We start from the raw sequence: 15,008 nt of genomic DNA on the forward strand, positions 1-15,008 counted from the left end.
TGTGCTGCAGCCACATAGCACTTGAACATTTTGCTAATCCTATTTGAGTTGTGCTTTGTGAGTGAAATACATATTGGGTTTCAAAGACTTAGTACAAAAAAAAAAAGGAATGTAAACTATCTCATTAGTAATTTGAGTACAGGTTGCCGTAATATTATGTTGATGCTAGGTTAACCTCATTTTTTCAGATTCATTTTGATGCGGCTATTAGAAAATCGGAAGTTGTATATGTTGCTTGCTTGGGGATTCACACCGTGGTTCAGGAGGACAGATGCGGAATGCCAGCGGGTTCTTGGGGTGGGGGGGTAAATAACCATTATTGTTCCGAGTCTACCTTCAGCTTGTCCCCCCTGGCCACCCTGCCCCCCCCAACCCCTTGATTCCTTTTGGTTAAGACTCCAGGCAAATTAAGATCCTCTCTGGAAAAGCGAGAGGAAAAGGTGCTCAGAATGATTACTTCTAGCACAAGATGATACTTCTCTTATTACCATGCATTTCTGAAAAACTGATGAAAAAGTAGCACTCTTGCCTTTCCAGAAATATTTTTCAAAGAATTCTTTAAAATGCGGCTTATCTGTATTAAAGACTATTTCTCAACCTTCTTTTCATTATCACCCCAGAAAGGAATGTTTTTAGATATTTTCCTAGTGCACCCCCTAAAATTTGAATAGCATAGATGAATTGTATATCGGTTTAGGTTATCTATCTATCTATCTATCTATCTATCTATCTATCTATCTATGCCTCATATACACGTAGCCTCCTCCTCATGAACCAGTTTTCTTTCCATTGAAAGCAATATCACCCCTGTTGAGATGCATGGTTTAAAGTGATAAATATTAATAAATGTTAATAGCTAACATTTATTCTGCTTCTAAAATATACTCGATAGTGCTGGTGTTAACCTCAGAATAACATTACTTTGGGTGACATATTTATTCCCCCAATCAGTTGAAGCCCAGAGACTTAAATACTTTGCCGAAGACAGAGATATTCAGGCTTCAGATGAATCGAAGATTTGAACACAAGGCATTCAGGAAATAATTGATTCCTGTTCATGTATCCGACCAGATCTGGTAGTAAGGCACGTTTTTCTTACTTCATAATTTTTAAAAGAGCACACGGAAAATTTAATGTGCTTTTAGCTCGCTAATTTATATGTTCCAGTGGTTGGAGAGTTGAAGATCAGGATCATTTGGACCACTGTGCTTTTTTTAATAGAATATCAGAAGTACTCCTAGATTCAAGGTCTGGGAGTGCTGGACCACCCTACCCTGTCCAACCCAGAGCCAGGCATCTAATATGCTCGCATTCTGACCATAAAAGCAACAAAGCTGTGGAAGATTTATAAAATGTAGGAAAATACTGAGATAGAGATTGCCCATAATTCCACTGTGGTTGGCTTTTGTTGTTTTTCTTTCTGGGTTTTCTTCCTCAGCCTCAGGTACATATGCATTTTATTTTATCTTATTTCTTCTCTTTCTTTTCTTTTAATTCTTTTTGGTACATACGAATTTTAAAAAGCAAAATTGCGGGGCATCTGGATGGCTCTCTCTGTTAAGCATCTGACTCTCAATGTCTGCTCAGGTCATGATCTCAGGGTCAGGAGATTGAGCCCCAAGTGGGCTTAGGAGTCTCTCTCCCCCTCCCCCTCTGCCTTGCTCCCGCTCACGTCCGTGCTCTTTCTCTCAAAAATACATACGTAATAAAAAGCAACATTGAGATTATATTCAATATATAGTTTATACCCTGCTTTTATCCTGAATAAAGGTGTGAACTTATATATTGATGTAGCCATTTTCCTTGTCATCAACTACTTCAAATATGTTGTTTTTGCCAAATATTCCACCGAAGGGATGAGATACACCATTTTCCTACTGGTAGGACACATCGGCTCTTTAAATATTGTACATCCCAAGCAGTCAACATTCTCAAACATAAATCTGTATCTCTCATTTGGTGTCTACAACATTCCCCTTGAGGAACTCTTTCAGATTATTTGTTGAGGACTTTGAGTCAGAATAGCCATGTCTATATAAACATGTCCAATTCAGCTGGACCATAAGACTCAATTAGCTGGTATTTGTCTGGGTATATAGCATGGGGACAGAGCCCAGGAGAACCTACCCATCCTGCATGTGACTTGCTAATGTCATTGAGACCGTGTCTGTGTTCCTCTCTTTCTGCAATTTTGAGCTCATCCTTAGATGACCTTGAAGCCTTTTTGAGTCACAGTGGTGAACAACGCTCCCTTTGATTTCACCTGCTCTCTTCCAGCCATAGGAAAAAAGAAGCGACTTATGGGTTGTTGGTTGATTCTCCTCCAAGTTACGGCCATCTTGGAAAGGCAGTAAAAGGGGTTGGGGAGACCTGGGTTTGGTGTCTATCTCCCCATTTCCCCGCGTTTCATATTTGGGTTTAATACTCAAGCCCTCTTGGAGGCAGTGAAGGAACGTGGTATCGGTGCTTGTTCTGGTGTATGCGCCCCTGTCCCCTCCCTCTCAGGAAAGAGAGGTGTCCTTATGGTGTCCTTCTACTGGCTGTTTGTCTGCTGGGCCTGCCCTCCCTCCCCCACTGCCCCCCAGACCGAGGCCTCTCGAGTTCCTGACCTGTGTCCCCTGGCTCTGTGTGATGTGCTCCTGTGCCGACCACTATTTCCACCTTTAATCCTCTCCGCCTTTGGCTTCTGATGCCGCTGTCTCCTTGATTGCCCCTAATCTCTGTCCCTACTCCATCCTTTTTCAGATTCCTCTTCCTCAGAGTTCCAGACCTTTCTTATTTTTCATTCCATGGTTTCATCCAGACGATCTCATGGTTTTCCTCGTCATCAGTTGCCTTCCCATCGCCTCATGGGCGTCTTTCAGTTAGTACATGATGTGACTAATGATGCCTTGCTCCTTATGGGCACCACTGTTTCCAGACTGTCTTCCTCCTTGGCATTGCTGCCCTGTTACCTATTTAAAATCACAGTTCAGATTGTGTCACCAGCTCTGCTCCAAAGCCTCCTCCTTGGAGCCTTCCAAACTAATAAAAAATTCTTAAAAAAAAAAAAAACCAAAAACTTCAATCAGATATAATTCATATACCATGCAATTGGCCCATTTAGATTTCAGTGGGTTTTAGTAATATCCACAGATTGTACCACCAGCACCGCCATGAATTTCAGAACATTTCCATCTTCTCCTAAAGAACCCCCAAACCTGTTAGCAGTCAGTCCCTCTCTCCCCACCTCCCTGGTTCTAGGCACCCATTAGTCCACTTTCTGTCAATTTGCCTATTCTGGATATTTCACATAAATGGAATTAGAGGCACCAGGTTGGCTCAGTCGGTTGTTGAGCGTCTGACTCTTGATCTTGCCTCAGGTCGTGATCCCAGGATTGTGGGATCGAGCCCCACGTCGGGCTCTGCACCGAGCACGGAGCCTGCTTGGGATTCTCCCTCTGCCTCTCTCCCCAGCTTGCATGCAACCCCCCCCCTCCCCCCCGCCAAGTAAAATAAATTAAGTAAATAAAAGTGAATTTATGTCAGTATGTGCTCTTTGGTGACTAGTTTCTTTCACTTAGCAATTTTTTCATTCTTTATCCGTGTAATAGCATGTATACTTAATTCCTTTTTTGCTGCTGAATAACATGCTATTGTATGATATACCTAATTTAGTTTTCCATGCATCAGTTGATAGATATTTAGGTTGCTTCTCGTTTGGGCTACTGTGAATAATGCTGTCATCAGTGTTCCTGTGCAAGTTTTTGTGTGGATGTAGTTTCCCTTGGGTATGTACCTAGGAGTAGAGTTGCTGGGTCACAATGGTAAATCTATGTTTAACATTGTGAACAATTGCTAGACTGTTTTCCAAAGCAGCTACACCATGTTACAATTCCGCTAGCAATGTAGGAAGGTTCTGATTTCTCCACACCTTGTTATTGTCCGTCTTTTTGATCACAGCCCACCTAGTGGGTGCAGATTGGATCTCGTGGTTTTGTTTGGCATTTTCCTAATGGCTGACGATGTTGAGTGTCTTTTCAGGCGCTCCCTGTGTATACATTTGTGTATGTACTTTAGAGAAATGTCTACGTAGATCCTTTTGCCCGTTTTTTTTTTTTTTTTTAAGTTGGGTTATTTGTTACAAAGCTATTAAGTTGTCATTCAAATTCAAAAGCCTCAGATATGTACTTCTCGTTCTCATTTCAGTTACCATCTCTGTCCCTTCCCTTGCATCGTTCTCACCATGTACTCTGAACTTGAAGCTATAAGGAACTCATCATTTACCAACTGTTATGTCCTTCTTGCCTTTGCTCACGGCACTCCCTCTGTGTGGACTGTCTTCCTTTGCGCCCCCCTGGGAGGACTGGGAGGGCTGACCCCTTCACACATCCTGTGCTGGCAGAGGCTAGCTCAGATAGTTTCCCAAGTGAGCTACATTAGAGTGTGCCCACTTTGGCCTCCGGATGTGTCTGCCACCAGATGACCTCCCCAGGGCCAAGGATAATCTCTAATTGTATCCCTGGGTGCACAGCATAATTAACACAGAGCCAGAATGTGGCAAAGATTTGCTGAACAAACCATGCAGATTTGGGAAAACAGCTTTTCTGTCCTCTACCTATTTGTGATATGGTAAGTATCTTCCAGAACATAATTTGTGCTTTGGGTGATGGTCTCTTCCCCTATAATTTTGCTTTAATAAAAACAGGGAATGGAAGTGATAACAAAAGAAAAAGTTTGCTGCATTGTATACTGACCCTAGTTCTGATCTTTACTTCTGCTTTCATCCTGATTGATGACTTTTCTTTGTAAATGCAGACGCAGAGAGGCTTAGCCAGCAGCTGTCACACACGCCTTGTCCTTGGTTCCTCTTAGAGGTGGAGATCAAAGGAGAACTATCTGCTGAGAGTCAACAACTTGCCACCTTTCTTGCTCTGCTCTCTGCCTTGTGGTTTTTTTTTTTTTTAACGTTTATTTATTTTTGAGACAGAGAGAAACAGAGCATGAACGGGGGAGGGGCAGAGAGAGAGGGAGACACAGAATCCGAAGCAGGCTCCAGGCTCCGAGCCATCAGCCCAGACCCTGACGCGGGGCTCGAACTCACGGACCGCGAGATTGTGACCTGAGTCGAAGTCCGACGCTTAACCGACTGAGCCACCCAGGCGCCCCTGCCTTGTGGTTTTAACTACTTCTATAAGAATAGCAGATTAGATGTGTTAGTATCTTTACCAGTGTCTTAAAAAGAAAAAGCTTAACAAAATTACACAGCAGTACATTTATCTTTTTTTTTTAATTTTTATTTATTTTTGAGAGGGGGAAGGGCAGAGCTGGGGGTGGGTGGTAAACAGAGGATCTGAAGCGGGCTTTGCACTGACAGCAGCAAGCCTGATGTGGGGCTTGAACTCATGAACTGTGAGATACTTCTTGAACTGAAGTCAGACACACTCAACGGACTGAGCCCTGCCCGCCCCCCCCCCCCCCCCAGTCGCCCCTCCATTTATCTTTGCAAGTGTTGTTTGGGGCCTTAAATTTGTAACTAGTGAAGTTTCCTCCAGTCCAGCTCCTGGAGCTTCTGGTGCCGGTCCTTCTGTTAGAAGTTAGACTTCCAGGAAGGAAAGGAGCTGGTAGCACAGTTAAGCAAGGTCAGAATCAACACGACATACCCATAAGTGGGACATGTGTATTTCAGAGGTGGCAGATGATGGCCATGTGCTGTCCCCAACAGTTAGTGCTGAGTAGTGAGGTATTACTGAGACCATAGGTCCCCGAGGTAGTTGGGGCTCCTGGGACAGTTGAAGAAGTGGTGTGGGCTCCATGGGGGCGGGAGGGTCGGGGGACACACTGTTGGGACTGATACACATGCTTAGGAAGGCTGTAGACCAGTCATTTAATGTAACAGACCACCAGTGCAGCCTCCAGAGTCTCTCTTGTCCGTGATCTGTTACAGCCAGGACTCCCCAGGGCTGGGGCTGCAGGTGTAGGTGGGGAGACGGGAGAAATACAGAGCTGCTGTGACCCGACCCCTTAACTGTGCACTCCAGAGGGACCGGACCGTTCTACCGGCAGTATTTCACGCACACCAGACTCTCAATATAATTGAAGCTATTTGTGAAGCCGAGTTGAGTCCTCTAGAGAAGATGAAAGGTTAGAAAGTGGCTTGCTTTGGGAATCAGATCCCAGCCGTTAGGACAAGGAGCTCATCACTCCCTGTTCCCACGGGCCCTTAACGGCCAGGCTGGGTGTTTGCTGGGATAGAAGAGAGAAGCCCGGTCAGTGGAGAGGCTGAAACTGATTTTGGTTAACAGGGCTTGATTGCTGGGAACGTTGCCGCCTTAACGCTGCTCAGTTTAGGCCTGACCCTGGTGTGTTGCGCCTCCTGGTGGCCAGAAGAAGCAACTAAGTTCCAGCCAGCGTCTCTGTGCTCAGCTTTTTCTCGACCCTTCTCCCCCACCCTTCTCTTTACTCTGCCCACTCTGGTCCACCCCAGGCCTCTCTCTGCCCCCCCACCCAGTAATGAACAAGATCTGAGCTGCTCCGTCTGAAGAGAAGAGCAATAGTAAACTGTTCTTATGTTTGCCCAGGGGAAGAGCCTGTGGTAAAGGGGGCCAGGCAGGCAAGGCATGTGGTGATAAATAGTACAAGGGGGAAAAGGAGGCGGCACAGCCAGGGAGCCTACACGGACCTACCCTAAACAGAAAATTGGCATAGAAAAGAGGGTCAGAATTGTAAGACTTGTTTATCACTTATCTTGTGTTTTTATGTAGCACATTCTAAAGTTTCAGGGGAAAAAAATGTTAAGAATTCAGGGCTGCCTGAAATTTTCAGAATTTTTAATGTAGGTTCTGACCGATTTCCATGCAGCGTTGCTTGTATATTAGAGATAGGACAGTATCTATATTTTGGAAGATGGCATAGTTTGATCTAAAAATTTAGTTAACTTATATCATAAAAATAAAATACAGACCTATTGCTCAAGTATTTGGGCTTTTTAAAAGTTTCCTCGAGGGGCATGCCTGGGCGGCTCAGTTGGTTGAGCGTCCAACTTCAGCTCAGGTCACCATCTCACAGTTGGTGGGTTCAAGTCCCCCGCCCCCACTCCCACCCCGTCGGGCTCTGTGCTGTCAGCTCGGAGCCTGGAGCCTGCTTCCGATTCTGTGTCTCCCTCTTTCTCTGCCCCTCCCCTGCTCACACTCTGTCTCTGTCTCTCAAAAGTAAATAAAAATGTTTTCTTAAAAAAAAAGTTTCCTCGATCCAGTGTTGGGGACACAGAGTTTGCCTTGTAACCGCCCATCTCAAAGACCAAGAAATGGAACAACCGAGATCAGTGGCCATCCCCAGATCAGCGCACCTTGTGTGTGTCAAACATGGTGAAAATATGAAATATTCTAGGTGCTAAAAAGCAAACAGTGCTTTGCACCTCATCAGCCTTCACACAAACGAGGATACAGGACGTGCTGTAAAAACTGGCCGTAGGACGTAGTATCTGTGCGGTTATTTGCTCTAAGTAAGGCTAAAAGCTGAGACACAGAAGTCGTAAATCAGCGCCAGGAATGAAATAACGGTTCTGATAAAATGTTGCTGACTCTGGGTTATGCATCCCAGCAACTTTTAAACCCTCCCCGGGTTGCTTTGCAGAGCCTCGCTGACCATTAACGGAGACCAGCGCGGGGAAGGGCTCCTCGCCTTTAAAGTGAAGCACGTGACGCTCGCGCTGTGCCAAGTCCCAGCGCGCGGGGGGGCGGGGCCGGGTCCCAGCCCCCCGCTGGGTGGGCGGCCGGGGGTGGGGCCTCCTATAATTAGCGGGCGCAATGCGCCCTCGGCCCCTTTCTGCCGCAGCTCCGAAGGCACCTTTCGCTGTCCCGGATCCTCTGAGGGTGGCTTGGCGGTTACTCCTTTCTGATCGCAGCGAGGCCGCACGGGGTTGGCAAGACCGCGTGGCGCGTCAGCGCACCGCCAGAGGCCGGCCAGGACCCGCTGTTCTCACCTGCGGGTGTGCTAGTAACTATGCTGGGCATCATCACCATGACAGGTAAGGCGGGAGCCGGGCCGTTGCGTTCTGCCCCCGTAGCAGGTGGAATAAGTGCGCCCTTCGCCTCTCACCTGCGTTTGGGTGGAGAGTTTCGAGGTCCGTGGCTGAACACACCGATGGGAAGGTCGGCAGACAGACACGAATGCCAATCAGAAGAGCATTCGCTCTCTGGCTCAGCAAGAACCCGACACACCCGGCGTTTTCCTTTCGCCTCGGCGGGAGTCTTCCTGTAGGTACTTAGGGGAGACTCTCAGTGTAGTTTTTCAGGGGCGGGAGAACAGCACCAGCTGAAGAGAGAGACGTGGTAGATGGGGGCGAATTGGAAAAATCGGTGTGAAAGCCTCTTGTAGCCATAAAAAAGTAAATTCCTGGTTTTGAGATAATCACGATGTTTGGCCTTTTGACCTGATTATTACAAACTTTCAGTGAAGGTGCACTTGGCGATTGATGGGGTGGGGGCGGGTCTAAGATGTTAGCTGTGGTTTAAATGATGGTTTTAACGAACACATAGTACAAGATTGATGGGCTAGCAGGTAGCAGCATTTAGGCACTAATAGTAAGAATGTATGTTTTTAAAGCGTCCTTTCTAGAAATCTAGTTGTGGGCATGAATTCTAATATTTAATTCCTACCCCTAGCAAATGAGTTTTATATAGTTATATATATATATATATATATATATATATATATATATATATATATATGTGTGTGTGTGTGTGTGTGTGTGTGTATCAGACTTGGAGAAGGTACTGACAACTTTTCTAAATTGTATTTATTTGATCATTAATCCAATTGTACTGTAGCCTGACTTCTTTGGAACCTGCCTGTTTTCTCCTTCTCTCTCCCTTTACCACTCATCAGGAAGAAAAAAACTCCCATTTGCTAATTTAGATTTCTAAGATCAGCTCATTGCTATTTGAGACCACTCACCAAATCTACGTATTTTCTTAAAAGGGCAGTATAGAATTTCTAGACTTACATTTTTCTCAATATAATTGCTTCTGCAAAGCCTGGTTCTTCTGTGGAATTTTAAATGAATGTGAAAGTGTAGCAAAACTAAAAATAGCTCTCACTTCCTAGAGATTAGCTTGTTTACTTGGAGATTTCCTCAGAATTCCTTCCTCAAGTTAATACTGTAAGCCTTTCTACCATTTCTATAGCATGAAGGTTTACGAGATACCTAAGATCTATCATTGAATAGACTATACAAAATAAAATATATTGAAAACAAAATTTTTAATTTTTTCTAGCTCGTGACTTTACTGTGAATGAAACCTAGAAATCCCAAACCCTGAGAGAGGCTTCCTGGGAGGGTGGTTTGTAGGGTGTCACAGCTGGGGGGGTGGGGTTCTGTGATTAGAACTTTCTTTTGGGTGCTTTTTGCGTGTAGCACAATCTTTAGTATATTCCCTATCTGGTTTATCACATGGCGAGTTTCTTACGGGAAAGGAAGGTGTTTCTTTTTCGAAGTAATTCATAGGTAACAAACTTGGGGTACATGTAGGGCTTCTAAAAACTGGTTCAGATAATCCCCATAGATAGACAAATGAACAGAAATAGTTGGAAGCACCGTCACCTTTTTAAAGGCAGCTTCAAGCAATTGGATCGATTACTTTCTGAGCTTAAATTCTGTTATCATGTTGGTATGAAGGATGTGGCAAAATTTCATGCCGGGAGGTGTACAGAAATTCTTACCTCCAAAAATCAAACAGCAAATAAACATTTTGTGGTGGATGAAGTAGAAATAACAGGGAGTTTGAGCTGTCATTTTTTTTTCCTTTAAATGTTAACCTGATAAGGAAGATTTATAGTGACTAGTCTTTAGTTGGTCCGAATCTTGAAAAGCAATGAAGGCTTTTAAAACTGGCCTTAAGTGTTAATTAAATATCAGATTACTCATCTAAATAATGTGAAAGAGAGTTCTAGTCCTCTGCAGTACTATGTTATGCACGGAGCATTTAAATTTCACAATGACCAGGAAGGGATTGGACTGATAATATTTTTGTGCTTAGGAATGAGTTTCCTTTTCTGGAAGCAGGGAAAAGCTGTCCCTTAAGGGCTGTTATTCTCCCCCACTGCCCATACACAGACGAGTGAGATGAAGGCAGCAGAACTTGAATTGTAAAATGATTGCATATTCACATTACATACTTTGTCTTTCTTGATATCTTACCCTCATCACCACATGAGCAACCCCTCGCTTAAAAACTAGAAAATAGGGGGTGTCTAGCCAGCTCAGAGGGGCGCTCAACTCTTGATCTCAGGGTTGTGAGTTCGAGCCCCATGTTGTGTGTAGAGATTACTTAAATAATTTTTTTTAACTTAAAAAAAAAATTAGCAAACATGTGATCAGATACAATGATGATGGCAGTGTCTTCTCCCCACCAACCTATTAATGGTGTGCCAGGAAAAGAAGCGTTTTTTGAAGTTCAAAAGGTACTTGGATAATATCTTCCCTATTTGTTCTAACTCATGCACATTACTGAGACTAACCGTAGATTATCATGAGGAATTAGGACAGCATTGCTCTTTATCTCTAAAGTAAACTGGGAAAGGAAGAATCCCAACATTCATGCAAGTTCTAAATGATTTAAAATGCCTTTCTCGGGGCGCCTGGATGGCTCGGTCGGTTAAGCATCCGGCTTCGGTTCAGGTCATGATCTCACGGTCTGTGAGTTCGAGCCCCGCGTCGGGCTCTGTGCTGACCGCTCAGAGCCTGGAGCCTGTTTCAGATTCTGTGTCTCCCTCTCTCACTGCTCCTCCCCTGTTCATGCTCTGTCTCTCTCTGTCTCAAAAATAAATAAACGTTAAAAAAAAAAAAAGTAAAATAAAATAAAATAAAATGCCTTTCTCTATGCAAATCATACTACAAGAATAACAAGAGAAGCCTCCACGTGGCTGCTTGTGTCTCCCATGGAGGCTTTTTGGTATACACCAGAAGCACCTGCGACTTGCCAACTGCCCGATCTGTGTGGCAGTTATCCTTATGCCCCGTGAGAATCCTGCACAAAGTGGTTGTTTAACCCTCTTTTTAAGATGAAAACTAAGCTTTTCTTGGTGTTCCGTAGCTACGAAAAAGCACAGCTGTAGAGTACCTTGTAAAGAGCCTCTTTCTCACTGTGTAAGGGATGTTAATACTGGTTCAGTGTTACCCCTATTTTCACCTGCCCAGACGTATAAGGAACCATTGAACATCACTACTGGGGCCAAGGCCAATGGTGACTCACCTGTACGCCTCCGATATGGGGTTTTGCCTCTCTGAGTTTTAATCCCAGTTAAACATCTCCCCTTTGAGGGTTTGTGGTTAATGAACATTAGAACAAGGGGAGTGGGTGTGTAGGATATAAGGGAAGGATTTAGAATGTAGAGAATTTCTGGAAAAACTCCAGGACAATGTTGCAGATCGTAGGAGAGAGTTAACCAGATCCAGATGTCAGCAGCCAGCAGGCCCGATGTGCCTGGGGAACAGAGCCCACTGGTTCAGTTAATGTTGTAGCTTTTGCAATATTGCACTTTTTCTCTGAGCAAAAAATCACAATAGTTGTGCCATGGAAATTTGAGAGCTACGTTTGGATAAAAGCATTGAAAATTTGCAGTAGGTGAGACTTTTTTTTCCTTTAAAATTCTAAACTAAAAGGAACAAGTTATACTTTTATGTCCTAATCTCTTAAGTCCTAATCTTCTCATTAAGAAGAGTGAGAAAAGACTCTGCAGGTTTTGGGTCCTGGAACTGTTGATTGCATATGTGGACATTGGAGTGGGGTGTCTGTGAGGAACACAGCATCCACGATAGCACTGCGACTTTTTGGGGATCATGTCCCTTTTGAAACTCGGGAAGTTGGGGGATTATTACTTTCACAAGGAAAATGTATATTGGCCCATGCACAATATAGATCTCTTGTGACTGATTTCGTAAAATTGGGATCGACTAACTGGACATTTATCTGGAGATTAAACATTGTTTAGTAGAAAGTGACACCTAAAAAGCTATAATCATTGTCTACCAAAGTGGGTTTCTATATGCGAAATGCTTTCAAGTTTTCGCTTCTTTCTTTCTTTCTTTCTTTCTTTCTTTCTTTCTTTCTTTCTTTTCTTTTCTTTTCTTTTCTTTCTCTTTCTTTCTTTCTTTCTTTCTTTCTTTCTTTCTTTCTTTCTTTCTTTCTTTCCTTTTTAAAGTTTATTTTGAGAGAGAGCAAGTGCGAGTGGAGGAGGTTCAGAGAGAGAGTGAGGGAGAGAGAGAATCAGAATCAGGCTCCATGCACTGTCAGTGTGGAGCCTGGTGTGGGGCCTGATCTCACGACCTGCGAATCATGACTTGAGCGTAAATCCAGAGTCCATCACATAACTGACTGTGCCTCCCAGGCACCCCCAAGTTTTCGTTCCTTGAGACATCATTAAAGATACTTTTCATATATTCTCAATTTGTTTGACTTCATTAATATTCCCCGGTCCATAGACTTTTTGTTTTTGTTTAACTTTGAGAGGGCTTACTATGACAAAGTTTTACAAAATATTAAGAAATACATAGGAGATTATTATTGAAGCTCTGTTACAAGTTTTCCTATGTTGTAGTAAAGAGAATAATGGCTTGTGCTTTTAAAAATGAAACTATAGTTATGGGTGTTCACTCCAGAAAATAAGTACTACTGGGTGTCACATTTCTTCTCCATTTCACTGTCTGCGCTTTTTAAGGATATCATTTCATTTATCTTAGAGAAACATAAGACAAACAAGCTTGCCCAAAGTCTCTGCTGGTAGGACAGCTTCCAGAAACTGTACTGGCAGTTTCTTTTGTGTCCAGCATTTACATACTGTGTCGGTTCACCCTAAGGGTTTTCCTTCCAGGGCATATTCAGAAAATTAAGTGCATGAAAACACCTTGTACATCCTTTTTTTTTTTTTTTAAGTTTATTTATTTTGAGAAAGAGGGGAGGGGCAGAGAGAGAGAGAGAGAGAGAGAGAGAGAGAGAGAGAATCCCAAGCAGTCTCCACACCATCAGTGCAGAGCCTGACTTGTGTCTCAGACCCATGAAACTGAGTTTGTGACCTGAGCCGAAATCAAGAGTCAGACGCGTGACCACCTGAACCACCCAGGCGCCCGATGTACATCATTTTTATTTTTTAAATTTTTTTAGAATTGATTTATTTTGAGAGAGAAAGAGCACACAGGGGAGAGGCAGAGAGAGAGGGATGGAGAGAGAGAATCCCAAGCAGCTTCCACGCTGTCAGCACAGAGCCCGGGGCAGGGCTGGATCTCACAAATCGTGAGGTCGTGATCTGAGCCAAAATTAGTATCAAGAGTCAGACATTTATTTAACTGATTGAGCCACCCAGGTGCGCCCCCATCATTTTTCAACATCATCTTCTCTGGGGTACCTGGGCTGGCTCTGTCAGAGGATCGTGTAGTCTTGATTCTGTGTTCCTAAGTTCGAGCCCCACGTTGGTTGTAGGGATCACTAAAATAAATTTAAAAAACAAGTCATCTTGGGGCGCCTGAGCGGCTCAGTCAGGTGAGTGATCTCACGGCTTGTGAGTTCGAGCCCCGCACCAGGCTCTGTGCTAACAGCTCGGAGCCTGGAGCCTGCTTTGGATTCTGTCTCCCTCCCTCTCTGCCCCTTCCCCGCTCACTCTGTGCCTCTCCCCTTCAAAAATAAACATTGAAAAAAGTTTTTAAAAGCATCCTTTGCATTTCCAATGTAATGTTTTCAACAGATGCACCCTCTCACACAGGCACATGATTAGGGCCTCCTTCCAGACAAAGGGAATAGAAATGCATGGTTTCTGCGGTAATGTCTGTTTGAGAAACAAGACTTCTGTGACGCTGTTCCCACTGATGGTCGACGTGGGAAAACACGTCAACACAAGCCGTGTACCCGGCAGAGTGGTGTGAAACGTGGTTCTCATGAGCGTGTGGACCATGGCGAGCCCTGTAGTCGGTCCTCGTCCTTGTGAGTGGCTGTGGGGCGAGGGGGGAACCCGCATGTGCCAGCTCTCCCTCCTGGAGGCTTTTCCAGTGGACACATTAACCGGCCTCCTGTCCAAGCCTGTGTGCGGTCTTTGATGCCAGGTAAGAATGCGGGGGTTCTAGCCCAGTCCCCGCGGCAGTGGATAAGCGAACACGGTGTTTGGGCTTTTTGGGGGCATTTGAGAAACTAGCTGGATTAACAGCAGTGTGTTCAAAGTGGGTAATTGGGGCAGTTCAAAATCCCCCATGAGTGATACGATACCGACATGTGACATCAGAAAGGCCTACTCTAAAACTAGTTTCTGGGGAAGGACTTTTTTGGGCACCAGGAACGTGTATCCCCCCAATCAGTGATGCTTCGATGAGCGGGGCTTTTTGATTTTCCTCTTCCTATCCAATCCGACAAATCTAGAGCAGATGATCCTATACGGAGCTGATGTGTTGAAAGTTATAGTAGAGGAGGTTTTGAGGTCATTTAAAAGTACATTTATTAATGGAACGTTTCTGAGTGTGGTTTTGAATGGATTCTACTGTGCCGAGCCTGGGTTTGGTGCACACACTGGCCTGCCTTTCCTAGGTTATTATCCCTGGCCTTCTGTCTCTCACCAGCTGCCTTCACTCCCAGCAGCCAAACCTGCTGGTCTGTGGTCCTCTCCTCCAGGCCAGCAGCCTTGCTCCTCAAGCTGTGATCTTTAACTCTTTCAGAACCGGCATGCAGACAGCACCTAAAAATAACCTGTGAAAAGGTTTCTGCTAACCCCAGGCTAGAACAAGGATGGGAATGAGGATGGTCGTGTGTGGAGAGCTCCCCCTTCAGGCGGCACCTGGGAAACGCGCGGTGATTTCATTTTACTGCGTACAGCCTGGCTGGGAAAGCGGGGGAAGAAGTTCACCACAGAAAGAAAGGCTGTGGCCGCGTTCGACTTGCCCTAGGTCCAAAATGGGGTTAAAGGATCTGGATCCTCACGTGGTGCAAATAAAGAAAAGGAGAGGGAGGGAGCCAACCCAAGGTGTTTGTGCCCCGTCTTCCCCCTCG

The 15,008-nt window shown here is 44.6% G+C and overlaps 1 protein-coding gene across 4 annotated transcripts in view; it reads left to right on the forward strand.

Moving 5' to 3' along the window:
* Positions 1–15,008, forward strand: part of AKAP12 (A-kinase anchoring protein 12) — a 101,704-nt gene that overhangs the window by 68,957 nt on the left and 17,739 nt on the right. The window contains exon 1 of one of the 4 annotated variants that reach the window (XM_060616899.3): positions 7,741–8,008. The exons of 2 other annotated variants lie outside the window; for them this stretch is intronic. In XM_060616899.3, coding sequence (XP_060472882.3) covers positions 7,984–8,008 — 25 coding nt within the window. In that variant the 5' untranslated portion in view covers positions 7,741–7,983. Of the gene's footprint in view, positions 1–7,740; positions 8,009–13,966; positions 14,075–15,008 lie in introns of those variants that run through there. One more of the 4 variants, XM_060616901.3, reaches the window with a different exon arrangement.

The sequence above is a fragment of the Panthera onca genome, chromosome B2 (assembly GCF_046562875.1).
Source record: "Panthera onca isolate mPanOnc1 chromosome B2, mPanOnc1 haplotype 2, whole genome shotgun sequence".
NCBI classification, from domain to species: Eukaryota; Metazoa; Chordata; class Mammalia; order Carnivora; family Felidae; genus Panthera; species Panthera onca.